General features: G+C 38.3%; 2 protein-coding genes and 2 non-coding genes across 4 annotated transcripts; 2 read left to right on the top strand and 2 right to left on the bottom strand.

Annotated features, from left to right (window-relative positions):
* The first annotated feature begins 773 nt into the window (after positions 1-773).
* On the top strand, positions 774-2,648 carry LOC129731300 (probable dolichyl pyrophosphate Glc1Man9GlcNAc2 alpha-1,3-glucosyltransferase). Its single transcript, XM_055691174.1, has 4 exons — positions 774-955; positions 1,018-1,290; positions 1,343-1,709; positions 1,775-2,648. Exons 1-4 carry the CDS (start codon positions 897-899, stop codon positions 2,558-2,560), a joined length of 1,485 nt encoding a protein of 494 aa, XP_055547149.1. The 5' UTR covers positions 774-896; the 3' UTR covers positions 2,561-2,648.
* Positions 2,585-14,424, bottom strand: LOC129731305 (probable insulin-like peptide 7). The gene is made up of 3 exons (XM_055691186.1): positions 14,390-14,424; positions 13,980-14,270; positions 2,585-2,872 (listed from the first exon to the last, which is right to left on the bottom strand). The coding sequence occupies exons 1-3, from the start codon at positions 14,421-14,423 to the stop codon at positions 2,688-2,690; spliced, it is 510 nt and encodes a 169-aa protein (XP_055547161.1). The 5' UTR covers position 14,424; the 3' UTR covers positions 2,585-2,687.
* On the top strand, positions 2,945-3,016 carry Trnaq-uug (transfer RNA glutamine (anticodon UUG)). Its single transcript has one exon. It is a non-coding gene; the product is annotated as a tRNA-Gln (tRNA).
* Positions 3,124-3,195, bottom strand: Trnaq-cug (transfer RNA glutamine (anticodon CUG)). The gene has a single exon. It is a non-coding gene; the product is annotated as a tRNA-Gln (tRNA).
* Positions 14,425-16,298: the final 1,874 nt, after the last annotated feature.

Raw genomic sequence — 16,298 nt, 5'->3', positions numbered from 1 at the left:
AATCTGTATTATACAGACTTTCTGTGTTGCGATACAGACACGCATAAGCCTACAGATTTTATACAGACATTTAGTATAATACAGATATTACACAGATATCTGATATTATACATAATGGTTTTACCAGTATACACAAAAAAACGAACACAAAAACCAAAAGTCACTGTAGCCGTTGCTGGAAAAAGTGAACTAGGAACTGAACACTTTGCTGAACATATTAATCTTGCGTATTTGAGAGTGAAATCATGACAACGGGAATCAAGTCAGGCTATCGGGGTTTTTATCGGCCCCGTGGGCACTAATCTGCCTGTTTCGCCCCCAGTAACAAACAGCTGATTGTCTCGATCGATTGCCATGCAGGTTATATTGGTGAAAAGACCGTTTGTTCTATTCGGAGCAATATCCAACGTTGAAGAATTGCTTAAAATGTCCCAAACCTTGAAGGTACTATTTTTATAACCGCGAGACTTCTGCCATCATGTATCAGTTTAGCTACATTACGACGAACGACGATTTTCATCACGGGAAAGACTCTTACTTCTATGTGTTACTTAGATTTAAAAGATAAATTAGTTATCGATCAATCGACCAACTATGATAGACTCGAAAAAGAACAATCAAAACAAGCAATAAAACAAAGCAATCTGACAGGTCGACAAATAATTAGGTATCAATGTATCGGTAACTTTTTTTCGCAGCGGTATACAGACTTATACAGACATTTTTATGGATTATACAGACTTGCCAAAAAAAAGTCTGGCATCTCTGGCCGTGCGGTGGTTGGTTGGTTGTTTGAGAGCTGCCGAGCGAGGAGGACGCATAAAAGTGAAAGGTAAAAAGTGTCGATGTAAACAAGTTTGTGTCGGCAGAGATCGTTGGAGTGCCGGTAGTCAAAAATGTTTTGGCACCTTTTTCTGTTAGCTTCGGCTATTAAAATGATGTTCATTCCAGCATAGTAAGTATGAATCACAGTTGTAGAGTGCTAACCGTTACATTATGGAACAATTGAACATACAGCCGCTCGACAGATTTCGAAGTGCATCGAAATTGGTTGGCTATTACGCATAGCAGACCGCTAGGAAAATGGTACCACGAGGCAACGAGCGAGTGGACGCTGGACTATCCGCCGTTTTTCGCCTACTTTGAGTGGGCCCTTTCTCAGGTAGCAAAGTACTTCGATCCGGCCATGCTGAGAGTTTCAAACCTGAACTACTCTTCCATGAGTACGGTAATGTTTCAACGATTTTCGGTAATTGTAGCAGACATCGTGTTCGCAGTGGGTGTGAAGCGGTTAGTCCGATGGTTTTTTTCATTTCAACAACTAATAGTTGATGCTTTGCAGGTGTATGAATGCTTTGGCGAAAACTAAAGCCCAGCACATCATCGGATCGGCGCTTCTACTGACCAACATAGGACTGCTAATGGTAGACCACATTCATTTTCAATATAATGGATTTCTTTTCGGGTTCTTGCTTTTGAGTATTAGCTGCGTGTTGACAGAGTCTTACCTGGCGTCTGCACTGTTTTTTGCCATCCTGTTGAATCTGAAGCATATTTTCATCTACGTGGCTCCAGTCTATGTTGTATTTTTGTTGCGATTTTATTGCTTCCGCAATGGTGGAGCAGTATTGAAATTAATTAAGCTCGGTGCGGTTGTCGCGGGGATCTGTTTGCTCTCATTCGGACCATTCTATGATCACATTCCACAGGTATAGTGTTGTTATTATTGCCAAGGTAATTGATATATTTACTCTGTGTTGGCTTTGTTTTCTAGGTACTTTCAAGGTTATTTCCGTTTAAACGGGGACTCACCCATGCTTACTGGGCACCCAATTTCTGGGCATTGTATAATTTCGCCGATAAGGCTCTATCAATCAGCTTGGGGATAAAATCAACAACCGCGTCTAACACTGGAGGACTTGTACAGACATTTACCCACAATGTGCTGCCATCAGTTTCGCCATTGGTAACATTGGCCCTGTCAGCTGCAGCGATGATTCCAACCCTATATAAGCTGTGGACGCTGAAACACTCTCCCAATCTTGGGTTGAATTTTATTCGGGCCGTCACAATATGCGCGTGTTCGTCATTCATTTTCGGTTGGCATGTGCACGAAAAAGCTATCCTAATGATTCTCATACCCCTCACAGTTCTATCCATCACAAATCGCAACGACGCCCGCTTGACGTTATTTCTGGGCATTGTAGGACACTATTCTCTGTTCCCCTTGCTTTTCAAGCCAGAATTAATCTTAATTAAATACACAATGCACGTGGTTTACACTGGAATCAGTGTACTTCTTTACCGCAATATCCACGGTGGACAGTTCCTGACGATACCGGAGAGACTCTATTTGTACGGTTTTGTATTTATCTCTCTCTTTGAAAACATAATCCACCCTTGGCTAAACCTAGATCGAACGCTTCCTTTCATCCCCCTCATGGCAACTAGCGTTTACTGCGCCCTTGGCGTCCATTACTTCTGGTTAGTGTACCAGAAGCACTTCTTCGCTCAAACCCCATTCCTAGTGTCTAAGGTAGGACATTCGAAAAAGAAATAACTCATCAACAACACCAAATAGCCAGTTTGCATCAATCCCAAAATATATTTTAAGTACACGCCATCAACACCAACAGTTCTTCGCAACAGCACAGCACAGTGTTATATCATCCGAAAGCCATCCACCTTCAGTAACGATTAATGCGCTTATTCGAGGGACAATACTCCGCATACTCCTCCCAAGTGCAGCCGACTCGAGTGCAGCATTCGGCCGTGATGGAGCCACCCGAGCGACGCTTACCGGTTCTGCGAGTGCGCAAAAAGCTCTGCGCCTGCTCCGCACTGATGGTCCAGCGGGACAGAAAAGGTAAAACTGCAAAGAAAAAATTACCATTACTATTTCAACTGTTTCTTCAACAATGTATTCGAGTGCATTGCTATCCGTGGTTCCATGGTGTAACGGTTAGCACTCAGGACTTTGAATCCTTCGATCCGAGTTCAAATCTCGGTGGAACCTATCTTTTGCCGGAAATTATTTCAAGTTGCAAAAGCTCATTGGTGAAGTTCATTAGTTTTGTGGCAGTGATAGAGAGAAAAGGGAAAGTAAAAAGGAGTCACGCGGTAAGGTTCCACCGAGATTTGAACTCGGATCGTTGGATTCAGAGTCCAAAGTGCTAACCATTACACCATGGAACCGAATTGTTTTTGTTGAAGGGTGAATTTGATGCAGTCTTTTAACGCAGCCGTCTGAACATTGAATTTTTTTTTTTTTTTTTGTTATTAGTTTTTGTTTCTCAACATGCCACCATGTAGGACTATTTGCAAAAGGGTTTCCAAGATATGTCTTCTGCATCAAGAACAAACAATTCACCAAATAGATTTTAGTAGTTTATAAGTACACATTTCAAGATTGTTATGACATCATGTAAATAACTTAATTTTCGTGCTCTGTAAATGGTTTTGAAGTTGATGTCCCCAAAATGTCAAGTCAAACGGCGGGCTAATTACATAATTTGTGTTCAACTTGTTCTTGATTTTTTTCTACTTTTTGTAAAAGCATATTCTACTCTTGTACGCGGCGGATTTAAAAAAAAATCCATTTTTCAGTGAATGGCGAGTTTTAGAATTTCCTTTTCGTATAATGGGGTAAAATCTGGATTGCAGTAAAACGAAATAAACGTCACCAAAACTAGAAAACCGTAGTTAAAGATTTTGAAGTGTACAGTGGACTGGAGAGACGACTCATACGAATTCTGATAGGAGAACATAAATAGACTGCCCTATGCTTCAATAAACGTAGAAAACTATTTAAGATTTTTTTTCCATACATACTCATACTCAACTGCAAAAGGGCTACCACAAAGGCTTCAAAGGCTGGAAAATGCTTCATGTTATGTGAATTAAAGAACAACTGTATTTAGGGGTAATCGGGGTAAGACCGCCCCCTCAAGCAATTCTGTTTATAGAAAAAAAAGTTGCGGCTGCAATTTCATTTTATCTTCGCTAAGAGGTTCTTCTATTCAATATCCGCATTTAAAAAATAAGAACTGAAATATTTTTGCTTATTTTCCAGATTTTTTTTCAATTTTAAAAATTCATTGAAAATGTGCAAATCTTTTTCATGCGGGGTAAGATCGCCCACCATTTTTTTGAGGATAAAAAATGTTTTTAGGGCCAAAACGGTTGATTTTATCGGTATAGTATCTGTGACAAAGTTGTAGATGGTATTTTTTTTCCTTTTTGAGTAAAATATACACTGTGAAAAATCTGAAAAAAAAATTTTTTCTAAGTTTTAACTTATTTTGTTTTTTGATTATCCAAGTTCAAATCAATGTTTAGGTAACTTTTTTGTGGTTTTCAAAATAAATAGATTTTTCAGATTTGGGGTTTTCACGAAATTCAATCTAAACATATAAAAATGCAGCTCTGTCTGTCTGTCTGTTCCATATAGGCTTAGAAACTACTGAACCGATCGGCGTGAAATTTTGTATATAAGGGTTTTAGGGGCCGAGAAAGGTGACTAAGATAGTTCGAGACCCCTCCCTCTTCTAGAGGGGTGGGGTCCCATACAAAAAAAACACAAATTTCGCACAGCTCGAGAACCAATCCATCAAAAAGAACCAAATTTGGCATGTAAATGTTTTTAGAGGTAACAAATATGCCTATAATGTTTCGTCACCCCTCTTTCTTAGTGAGGTGTCATTTTTAAATCCAAGATGGCGACTTCCGGTTTCTGAAAAACAGCGGGATATGACCAAATACCACCCAATATGGGTATTTCCGAAATCGTGATGATGTACTGAAACCACAAATCGACCTCCGACAACATTTTGAGTTGTAAAATGGAGACTTCCGGTGACTGGAAAACTGCCGAAAATGACCAAATACCACCTAATATGGGTGTTTCTTTAACCAGAATGACGCTCAGGGGCCAGAAATTGTCTCCAAATGCCATTTTGAAATCCAAGATGGCGACTTCCGGTTTCTGAAAAACAGCGGCAAATGACCAAATATGGGTATTTCCGGGATTGTAAGATGCACTGAAGCCACAAATCGACCTCAGACAACATTTTGAATTGTAAGATGACGACTTCCGGTGACTGAAAAAGAGCGGCAAATGACCAAATACCACCTAATATGGGTGTTTCTTTAACCAGAATAACGCTCAAAGGCCAAAAATTGTTTTTGAATACCATTTTGAAATCCAAGATGCCGACTTCCGGTGTCTGAAAAACAGCGGGATATGACCAAATACCACCCAATATGGGTATTTCCGAAATCGTGATGATGTACTGAAACCACAAATCGACCTCAGACAACATTTTGAGTTGTAAAATGGCGACTTTTGGTGACTGGAAAACTGCCGAAAATGACCCAAAAACAACCAAATATGGGTGTTTCTTCAACCAGAATGACGCTCAGAGGCCAGAAATTGTCTCCAAATGCCATTTTTGAATCCAATATGCGGACAAATAACACTCAATATGGGTATTTCCGGGATTGTTATGATGCACTGAAGCCACAAATCGACCTCAGACAACATTATGAATTGTAAGATGACGACTTCCGGTGAATGGGAAACTGCCGAATATGACTAAAAAACACCTGTTATGGGTGTTTCTTGAACCAGAATGACGCTCAGGGGCCAGAAATTGTCTCCAAATGCCATTTTAAAATCCAGGATGGTGACTTCCGGTTTCTGAAAAACAGCCCAAAGTGACCAAATACCACCCAATATGAGTGTTTCTTTAAGCAGAATGATGCATGGAGCTAAAAATTGATCTCAGACACCATTTTGAATTGTAAGATGGTAACTTCTGGGAAACAACCGAATACTACTACATATGAATATTTTCGTAATCGAAGTAATGTATAGAAGCTAAGCATTGACCCTGAACACCATCTTGAATACGAAGATGACCACTTTCAGTTTCTAGAAAACAACGAAAATAACTGAATACCACTCAATATGAGTATTTCCGGAATACAGGTGATGTACTAAAGGCAAAAGTCGAGGATGTTGTCATTCCGATAAAACCAATAATTTCAAACGATATAAACAAATCGCAAGAAATCAATGAATTCGGAATGTTGAAAATTACTCAATTAAACACAAAAATAGGCGGGACGAAGTTTGCCGGGCCAGCTAGTTTATAATATACCTGTCTTTAAGCTGAAAATAAAAACTCATTAAACCTGTCTGTATGATTTTTTGAAGACTTATTATGTATAGAGTAATAATAATAATTATTAGTTTTTTCATTCATATTTTTAATTTCTAAATTTTTTTTTTTTTTAACAATATTACCAACGACTCTATACATCAAACAAACCGCCCAAAAAAAAATCTTTTCAAAATTTGAGCTATTAATATTTCTATTACTCCATGATCCAACATTCATCAAACTTTAGCCTACCTTTTGTAGATTTTACAGGCAAAAACATGTTTTTTGAATAAATTTGAAAAAAAAATATTTTTAATTCTATTTTTATATCTTTTCTTCAAATTTTTTACAGTGTGTACTTTTTTCAGAAGTGAAATACTACTATTTTCAACTCTGCCGGAGACGTCATACCGATCAAACAAACCGTCCTTGCTCTGAAGTTATTTTTGTTCATTTTTACACAAGTTTACTTTTTTCAAAAAATTTGCTTGTTATAAGAATATTACTAGAAAAGCTTCAACCAAATCGAAAATGGTCGATTAACATCGATGTCTTTTGTGGTTTGAAATTGCTTTACTGAACCTGTGGATATTCCCTTTGTAGTGTCGAGGCATTTGGGTCTTGAAGTAAAACAACAAACAGTTGTATACGTGACGGTTTTGCCCCATGTATAGTGGGCGGCTTTACCCCCAGTGGAACATTTTCATATTCCACCGGAAAAGTAGTCAAAATTACAAGATCACTGATGGCCTTCGATATATTCGAAAGAAGACAGATTCAGGCAAGTGATTGAACGTATAATCACGAACAAAACAATAGATTTTTAGACAGAAAAACCCGTTGCCGCAAAACAATAGCGCATTGACAGGTTGACAGCTAAAAGGTTGTTTTTGATTATTTCTGTGACCGTTTGCGCACTATCAAAACAGAAAGGGGTGCAATATGTTTTGTAATTATACTATAATAGACATGTTGAAAAAATATAACTTGATAGTAAAACTACGGTGGGCGGTCTTACCCTGCTGGGCGGTCTTACCATGTTTACCCCTAGGTCCGTATTCGGGTTATTCGCGTTGAAAGAGATTTTGAAGGCTGTTCGCACCTACGTGAACACTCATATGTAATTGTCAAAATGTGCGTGATGACAAAAGCAGAAGTATTTCCTTCCTTCTTTTTCGCATGCAAAAACCAAACAAATATAAGCAACACCGTCAACGCGAATTATAGACGTAGATAGGATCTGCAACACGTTGCAGAGGTTACTTCTGATAAAAATCTGACTGACGCCGCACATAGGAGTATTTGACTCAAAAAGCTGGCCAAAAGTCCGACATACAAAATACATGATTTCCATTATTTTGTATTGATTTCAGTTAAAACATACCCTCATGGTATCCCAGAACCCATCGGTGCCTAATCACATACACCAAACGGTTATATTCCAGAATTATTCCGCAGGTAATTGATCAGTTTGAAAAATATGTGCTATTGTTCGGGTGGCATGTAAAACTGAAAAATTTTATCAAATAGTTTTTTTCTCTCACAGGACATAATGTACAACATAAGGAGAATGTTTTGCAATATTTTAAACGTTAAATGCATAAAATAATCCCAGATTGTTTACGAAAAACCTAAAATAATCCACCTAGCGGTCAGACCCAGCCTTTCTAATCCAAACTTTTATTTGTAAAAATAGATTTACATTAACGCTTCAATCCAATAAATGTATATTCACTCTTCAGGTTCTAAAATATTGATGTTGCAATCTATACATATAAACATATAGTTCGGTCTGTCTGTTTGTCTGTCTGATACATATAGGCTCGAAAACTATCGAACCGATCGACGTCAAAATTTGTATTCGTATATAACAATATCCGGATCTAGAAAAATACACAGGAGCTAAGATCGACCACAGATACCATTTTAAATTCTAAGACGGCGACTTCCGATATTGGGTGTTATTCGATCTTTTTCGGCTGTTTCCCAGGAACATGTGCTTCCAAAAGAGGGAGGGGCGTCGAACCATTATGGACATATTTGTAATCTCTAAAAACATTCAAGCCAACACAAACCAACATATTGGCAACAAGGCGTCCGGTTGTTTTGGTTTTCATCGTTTTGATCAAAGTTAAATTTAGTAGAATTAAAACGTTTCATTTTTTAACAAAACTCGAGAAATCGTGGAAAACTTTTATTACTAATGCGTTGCGCAGTGAAATTTTGTGCCAGCAACCTGTATTTGGCTAAAAGTGATTAAGTTTCATTGCTACACAGCACGCCATGGACCAACAAACTTCATGGACCAGAGTTGATCTGCGATAACGCACACATATATGAATTTTGACAGCAGTAAATCCCCCCTGGTTGAGGCCACATATATCGATCAAAGCAGGTATAGTTTTAAATAGTCTTTGAATTTCTTCTCTCTCCAATTCAGTGATTGCATGAACTCGTGCAAAGTTTAACTGAGTAACACTTTTCCAGATTTGAATCCAACCGGAATCTGCTTCCTCTCAAAAGTTTTAATTTTTTTGCACCGCACACTCTGATCGATTGAGTTCAAATGCGTGCAATGCATGGACTGCACGAAGTATCCAACGATGCAGGCGACGATGTGACGCGATGAGTTTTGTTTTTAAATCGAATTTATGCTTTCAAAGGACAATGCAACAAACTGTTGCAGCAGACGCGGCGCGAATTTTATCGCAATTCGATTTTTATGCAACTGTTGTTATGCAGGATTCAAACTCAAATCTAACTAAAGTTTAATACACTGTTAGTAGGGTTTACGTGCAAACCGAAAATAAATGTGCAAGCAAGTTTGAAAAATCGCTTGGATACGAGTGCAAAGTCACACTGCCTACTCAGTAGCTTTTGAGCCACATATCAAATTGTTATGAAGTTTGTTATTTGTCATGTCAAGTCTTGTAATCTTTGAGATAATAGACTTTCGTTGTTTTATTAACAATTTTATACATAACGGTTGCTTAAGCTCGATTATAATCAAATGAAATGGAAACGTATAGGGCCGCCAATTTTTGAAACCACGTGTTCAATCATAATTCATTAGTTAACTTTTAACTAGCCCGCTTATCTGAAAATAATATTGTTCAAATCGGTTGTGTAGTTTCTGAGATAATGAAGTTTCGTGATTTTCACATTTCGGTACATTACAGACGAAGTTACAGTTTGATTACATTAAAATTCCGTAGGGTGTTATGAAGCAGCTAGACTTATTAATTGACACTAATTTTGTGGAAATCGGGTTAGCCATCTCTGAGAAAAGTGAGTGAGTCCAAGTAGTCTTCGGAATATATTTCTTTTCATAGCTAGATTTCACATTTTTAAACATAACAGGCAAAGTGGTCCCCGTGGCTCTGTGGTTAGCGATGTCGGTCGGCTAGCTCTCCCACACGGTTGTGATGTCGGGTTCGATTCCCGATCGAGTCAAAGAACTTTTCGAGCTGGAAATTTTCTCGACTCAGCACTGGGCCACGGTGTATCGTTGTACTTATCCTACACATGCAAAATGTGCCAAAAACAATATCGATAACGAATTCTCTCAACTATAATCTAGTTGATCGAGACCGCTATTAGCCCCACGGCTAAGCGTGCGATATTGTTTTAGGCAAAGTAATAGTCCGATTGCAAAACAAATCAATAGGGTCTTATGGGGCAACTAGACCTTCCATTTGACACTGATTTTATAAAAATCGGTCCAGCCATCTCTGAGAAATATGAGTGAGATTAAACAGTCTTCAGAACACGTTTCTTTCATTACTTTTGAACCACAACTTAAATCTTTATAAAATTCAAAAGTTAAGGGTTTTTTAAGCAGCCCGTTCATTTGAAATTAATTTTGTTCAAATCGGTTGTGTAGTTGTCGAGATAATGATGTTTCATGATTTTTACATTTTGAAACATAACCTCTAAACTAAAAATTAGATTACAATGAAATTTAATAGGGTCTTATGGGACAAAGAGACCTGTCATTTGCAATTAATTTCATGAAAATCGGGCCAGCCATCTCTGAAAAAAGTGATAAGATTAAAATTTGCACATACACACACACACACACACACACACACACACACACACATACACACACAGTCGAGTGATATATGCCATTCGGCCCTTTGGAGCACTTTTATACTTTCGGTTTTGCAAGTGATTGTTATACTTTTCTAGAAGAAAAGCAAAAAGGGATAGCGAAAGCCGACCACGAAAAATTCATAATATTGTTAAATTAATTTTATGATTTAGTAACCTTCCGGGCAAGTCCCGTCGAAACTTTTTTTATTAACAGAAAGGTCAAAGCCTACTTAATATATACGGAAAGAAAAATCCTCCTCCTGGTTCCACTTTTTTATTTTATTAATATTTTGATAAATTAAGTTTTATATGAAAATTGTTGAAACTTTGTCATAGATCATGTGTAAAAAGACACTAGAAAATGCAGTAAGCGAATTTAAAGTATTTGTCATATCATTGGATTTTATATTGGAGATGTGTCATGACGTGACGTACTTCTCCTGGTAGGGGTCATAAATGTGTGACAAAACGTGAAAATGAATTTTGTTCAAAATTTGCGTGACGTACTTAATAGATGTCACCTCGTTTTGTACTTTCTCTAGTTTAATTGAATGATTATACAGAAAAAAACACGTTTTTGATGTAAATAGATCCAATTACTACCAAAATAGAGCGAATTGGACTTTTGGCCAGCTTTTTGGTTCAAATACTCCTATGTGCGCCGGTACACTGGTAGCACAGACTAACAGACATAACACGTCGAACAAATTTTCAATAAAATCATCGTTTGGATGATTCCAGTACTTTACGTTAGTAGCACTAGCACCATCTGCTGTCGTGTTCGCGCTGCGTCATGTATTTCGACATCAGCGCCAGCGTTACTGCATGTGTCAAATGAGGAACTACAAAATATGTATGAGATTGCATGACAGCGCCCCAGACGACGTTTTCGCGCAATGACTGTTATTCGATTGAAAAATTTGAAATGAACGTTTTTTGTGGCGATGGAGCTAGGTTCCAGTGTTACTTCTGTTAGTCTGTGCTGGTAGTGTATAGCATTTCTTAGAAACATTCTAGCCCTTTAGTGTCTTTGGCAGAATTAGTAAGCATAGAAAAACTACTTTATAAAGTCATGAAATGTATGGTTAGGGCCCTTCTGAGCTGTCCAAAATGAAAAATGCGAAAAAGTAGGTTTTCCCAACCTAATTTGAAATGCAATGCGCCAAGCGGGTGCAAAATCTATAGACTTCCGATAAATTCAGGATTTTTGGGACCTCAAATTGATCCAAAAAAATTGGTTTATGGCTTTGTGCTGTAAAGTTTCATTTTTTCCATACTGCGGCCCACGTTACACAGATTACGTAACGCTAGAAATCTAGATTTCAGACCCCTATGCAACAATAAGTATCATTCGATATGACTCCCCCTCCCCTAAAATTACGTAACGCTGAACAGCAAAATTTTGATTTTTGATCACAGTTACCTAACTGTCTCAACTACCGCTCCCCTCTACGTAACAATAAGTAACGCAGACTCAACCCCCTTCCCCCTCTGTTCTTGCGTTACGTAATTTGTGTATGACGCCTAACTATTCATGAAATCCAGACAACGCTGAAAGGTCTTCATGCTTGATGCTTGACCCCCGCGCCGCTTGCACAGTGGTACAAGAGCTCAAACTTGTGAACTTTTTTCATTTACTCTCCAAATGTTGGTTTTATTGCCATACTATGTTCAGAAGTTATTAATTATATGAAACGCCCTCAAAAATGATAATGACTTTTAGGTCGAAACTACGCCGCTAGTAGCGTTGCATACTCTAACTCGTCCGTTGAGCACTGTAGAGAAATGGTGTCTTCAGCAAAGTTGCAGATCATGTTGTCACGAACTTTGCTTAACTGTCTAGTGCTCAAGGTTATTTTCAGACGGACTTCGAAAAAAACACTATGAATCTTTATAAACATTTTTAAGTATTGATTGAAGCTTTACAGAGGCTTAACTGTAGACCGTCTAAAGGCGACACTGGGCACTAGAGGGTTAAGACACTTCTCTTCTAACTTTTCTTGTTTTGGAGATATAACGTTGTGTAGTAGAACAGTTCTTAAAGTAACAATAATAATAAATACGCAAAATGAGAATTTTCTTGATTTTTGGCAATCACTCGGTTTATGCAGAAACTAACTTTCTTGTATCTTCTAGAAAGTTTAACAATAATTACCGTGAAATTGCACTGATGTCATTAAGGTACTTCCAATCTTTTCAAAGCAATCGTAAATCAGAAAACTTTTAGTTTGGTGAAAAACCACATAGCCAAATAGCTACAAACATGGTTTTTACTACAACCAATTTACGTAAATATGTTGATTTCACTTTGCTTCAAAAGACAGAGGTAGCCTTGTGTAAACTTGAAACAAAGCAAAGCAAAGCCTGTTTATTTGGCACAAACTTTGCATCGTATTTCGAGACTAACTGGAACTGGAAACTTTGTACATTGATTTTAATGATACTATTGACAGGGTAGATATTCACATGCCAATTCGAATATGTGACATCTGGAGTTCCGCAAGGCTCTCATTTAGGTCCTTCATTTTTCATTTCATTTGTTGTATTGTATTGTCCATGTGTGTTGTGTTGTATTGTCCATGATATTGATCTTTGCCGATGACTCAAAAGTTGTAAATGGAAATAAAAGTCAAATTCAACCTTCAACAATTTCTGCAGGATAGACGTTTTCTTTAATTGTTACTTGTGAAAAAGAAGCATAGAAAAGGCTTTGCACAGGATCTGATAATACACGAATATTTATTCGACCATATTTCATTTGACTCAGTGAACTGAGTATTTTTTACCGGTAGCAACATTTTTAGACTCGAGAATAATTTTTCGAAAGAGCGTATGCATTTTAGCATCGGCTTACTCAAAGTATTGTAGCTCGAAAACCTATAGTTAGATAGAACAAAAGTCTGAGAAGGAACTGGTGATGCCTTGTAACAAAATATACAGCGTTAAAAAAATTCTCGAATAAAAAGGTTCACGTATGAACATTACATGTTAACCCTCTAGTGCCCAGTGCTGCCTCTAGGCGGTCCTCAGTCGAACCTCTGAAAAGCTTCAATAAGAACTTAAAAAATGTTTATGAGGCTTAATAGTGATTTTTTCGAAGTCCGTCTAAAAATTAATTTGGGTACTAGAGGGTTAATCTAAAAATCTTTGAAAAATATATAAAAAATACGTAACCGATGCATAAGTAATACAGGCATTCACATACATTCCTACCATCTACCAACCACTTTGTTTGGGCAGACACCATATCATGAAATCATTCCATGAGGCATTTTTTAAATGTTTGGCCTTTTGAGTCGTATGTAACCAATGAAAACTATCGCGTGCTTCAAAAGTCTTACAAATTGAAATGTATACGAACTCGTCGTGGGCCTATGTAACAAGACATCGTACCAGGCTTGAAACATCAATGATTGCAAGCTCTACATTAAGATCTCACGTTTTAAATGATTTGGAGGATGCTAGCAGTTTTGTAATTTAAGTTCGAGATCCCAAGGAGGTTCGTTAGATTTTAACGAGAAGCAATCTTCTATACTATAAAACACTATAACAGTGCAAGTGGACTTCACTTATTTTAGGCTGCCAAATACACATTTTTCTTTATGATTGAAGATGTAATTTTCATCAGTTTAACAGAGGCACATAATTGACACTCAGTTTTTCACGCAGCAGCTAAGAGATCACCAATAGAAACACGCATACCCAATACACAACAATTACCATTGGCTCGTTTGTCAGGACTCTGGAGTGTCTCATCTTTGTACTCGTTTCGCCTCGAAATTCGGTAAATATCCTTCTCACATGCCCAATACAGATGCCGGATCAACTTTTCGCGACAGCGGGAGTGATTTTCCTGGTGCCAAACCTTCTCCCAGTCGGCACGAGTCCGCTCGCTAAACGTTACCTCCAGTGCGTCCTCGGCACTGGCCACGGCTGCACCAACCCGGATATGCACAGCGGCGTCCATCAGGACGCACACCGCGGTCATCACCGAGAGCGGCATCCACATCCCTACGCAGATAAATCCAATCAGAGATACTCGCCAGCTAAGAGACTCATAACTGGTTTCATTTGTTCTTGAAAAAAAAAAACTACTATCTCAACACTAAAAAACTTCGCAACAAACTAACCGTGACCAAAACCGGAGCAAAATGAGACCAGCATCGGTCAGTCTGCGGACTTTTATAAGGCTACTCTAGCTATGTCAATCGCTTTTATTTTATCACCTATTGGATGCGCTATCCTTTGGGTTCCGAAGAACGAACGCAATTGTCCTTTATGTTTCAACCACCCAACACAACAGGTGAGCTTGTCCCGCGCTGGATGGTCGAACGGAATTGCAGCCATCATAACGTGTGTAGGTGTCCACAAAGCGATAACAAATTCAGTACATAAATTAACCGAGGCAGGGCAAATAGACAGATTCATCGATGATTGCTGTTTGTCTTCGCACAGTGATTGCTTCGGCTGAAGGAAGGCGTATATCGATGGAGCTGAGAAACGTCAGAATATAACCAGGACCGATGGTCGTTTCAGTTCCGGTAATGGCCCAGTACATCGATGCCGGAGCTGATCATTTAATTCAGTTCCGAAAAAAGCAACGGTCCAGATGATTGTCCTTCAAGCACTTTTTTCTGCGTCATGACATCTGCTACAAGCTTAATCTAAAAGAGAAGAATTCTATCAAGGCTTTAGAGTACCAAAAGTCATAAAATCTAAAAAAAAAATCATGGACCTGAAAGAAAATTTTAAACATGGCTTAATAATCGTTAATCGCTTAGAATTGGGTGCGTAGTGGCAAATGTCGAAAACAAGGAAGCTAAAAAGCCTTAAAAAGAATGATAAGTTAACAGATCATTGTTTTAGAACATTTAAAAACAAAAAGCGCTAAGCAATGTTTTTTAGAATGTTGAGGCAACGGTTTCGCTTAGTCTTCGGTTTACTAGTAATGTTATGTACTTGCTGTAGCATTTCCCTAACATTTCGATGGCAGTTTTTTAGTGTTGTACACAAAATAGTCGTTTGTTTCCAATTCTACCTTTTCATTCGAATTAAGTCGCTTGCCAGAGAGCCACATTTTCAACCGGGGAAATAAGGAATAGGTGCTCGGGGTTATATCTAGCAAATACGTAGGATGGGGTACCAGCTCGTAGTGCAATTCCTTGAATTTATCGGCCGTATCGCGAACAGAATGAGCAGGAGCGTTATTTTGGTGAAAGAGCATTTTTTTCTTCGCCTTATGCGACCTCGATTTCACCATCCAATTGATTAAATAGTGCACAAAAATATCAAATGTTTTATCATGTTCGAGATAGTCGATGAATATTATGCCTTGTGAATCCTGAAAAAATACCGACTAACACTTTACCGGCAAAAACTTGAGACCGAGTTCATGATGTGTCATGAAATTATGAAAGTTTTCTAACTAAGGTTGGTATTACAGACGGTGTTATACTCAGATGCGTAAAGGGTGAGGTCAAAAACTCCAAGTGAACAGTCAAATCGAGGCTCCAAGTATGCAACGTAAACAATCTCATACGTGGTGCTTTTCGTACAGAATGATTGTTACAGTCAGCCTTCTGAAAAGTACTGCATTTCCGTGACAGCAAATTTAAAACTAATTCGGCTCTCATTGCATTGCACTGTTGTCCCTGCTCCCCATATGTTCGATACACAACCCGACAGCCACTGACGACTGCGCACACATGCAATGCAAAACGGGATGTTATTTTTCATCTTCTTATGTCTGTTGTTTCTTTCAAGCTGTCGCTAACGACAGCCTTTACAGCGCGACATCCTACGGCACAAATTCGAGCGGGCTGTCAGGTGATTATGATTCACAAGAGTAAGGCCGATGCTGTAATGAAAGTGAAGCGATGCGAAACGCGTTTTTTCTCGAGTGGGGAATAATATCAACAATAGGAAAATATATGAAAAGGTTTGTTTCGTATTCATTATGGCATCGGTCCAAATAAAAGAGAGCCAAGTAATCAGTATAGTGTCGCACCGCAATACTTTTCCAAAGCCTGGTTGCAGATT

Source organism: Wyeomyia smithii, chromosome 1 (assembly GCF_029784165.1).
Source record: "Wyeomyia smithii strain HCP4-BCI-WySm-NY-G18 chromosome 1, ASM2978416v1, whole genome shotgun sequence".
NCBI lineage: Eukaryota > Metazoa > Arthropoda > Insecta > Diptera > Culicidae > Wyeomyia > Wyeomyia smithii.
The sequence above is the reverse complement of the archived record's forward strand: the minus strand, read 5'-3'. Positions and strand labels throughout refer to the sequence as shown.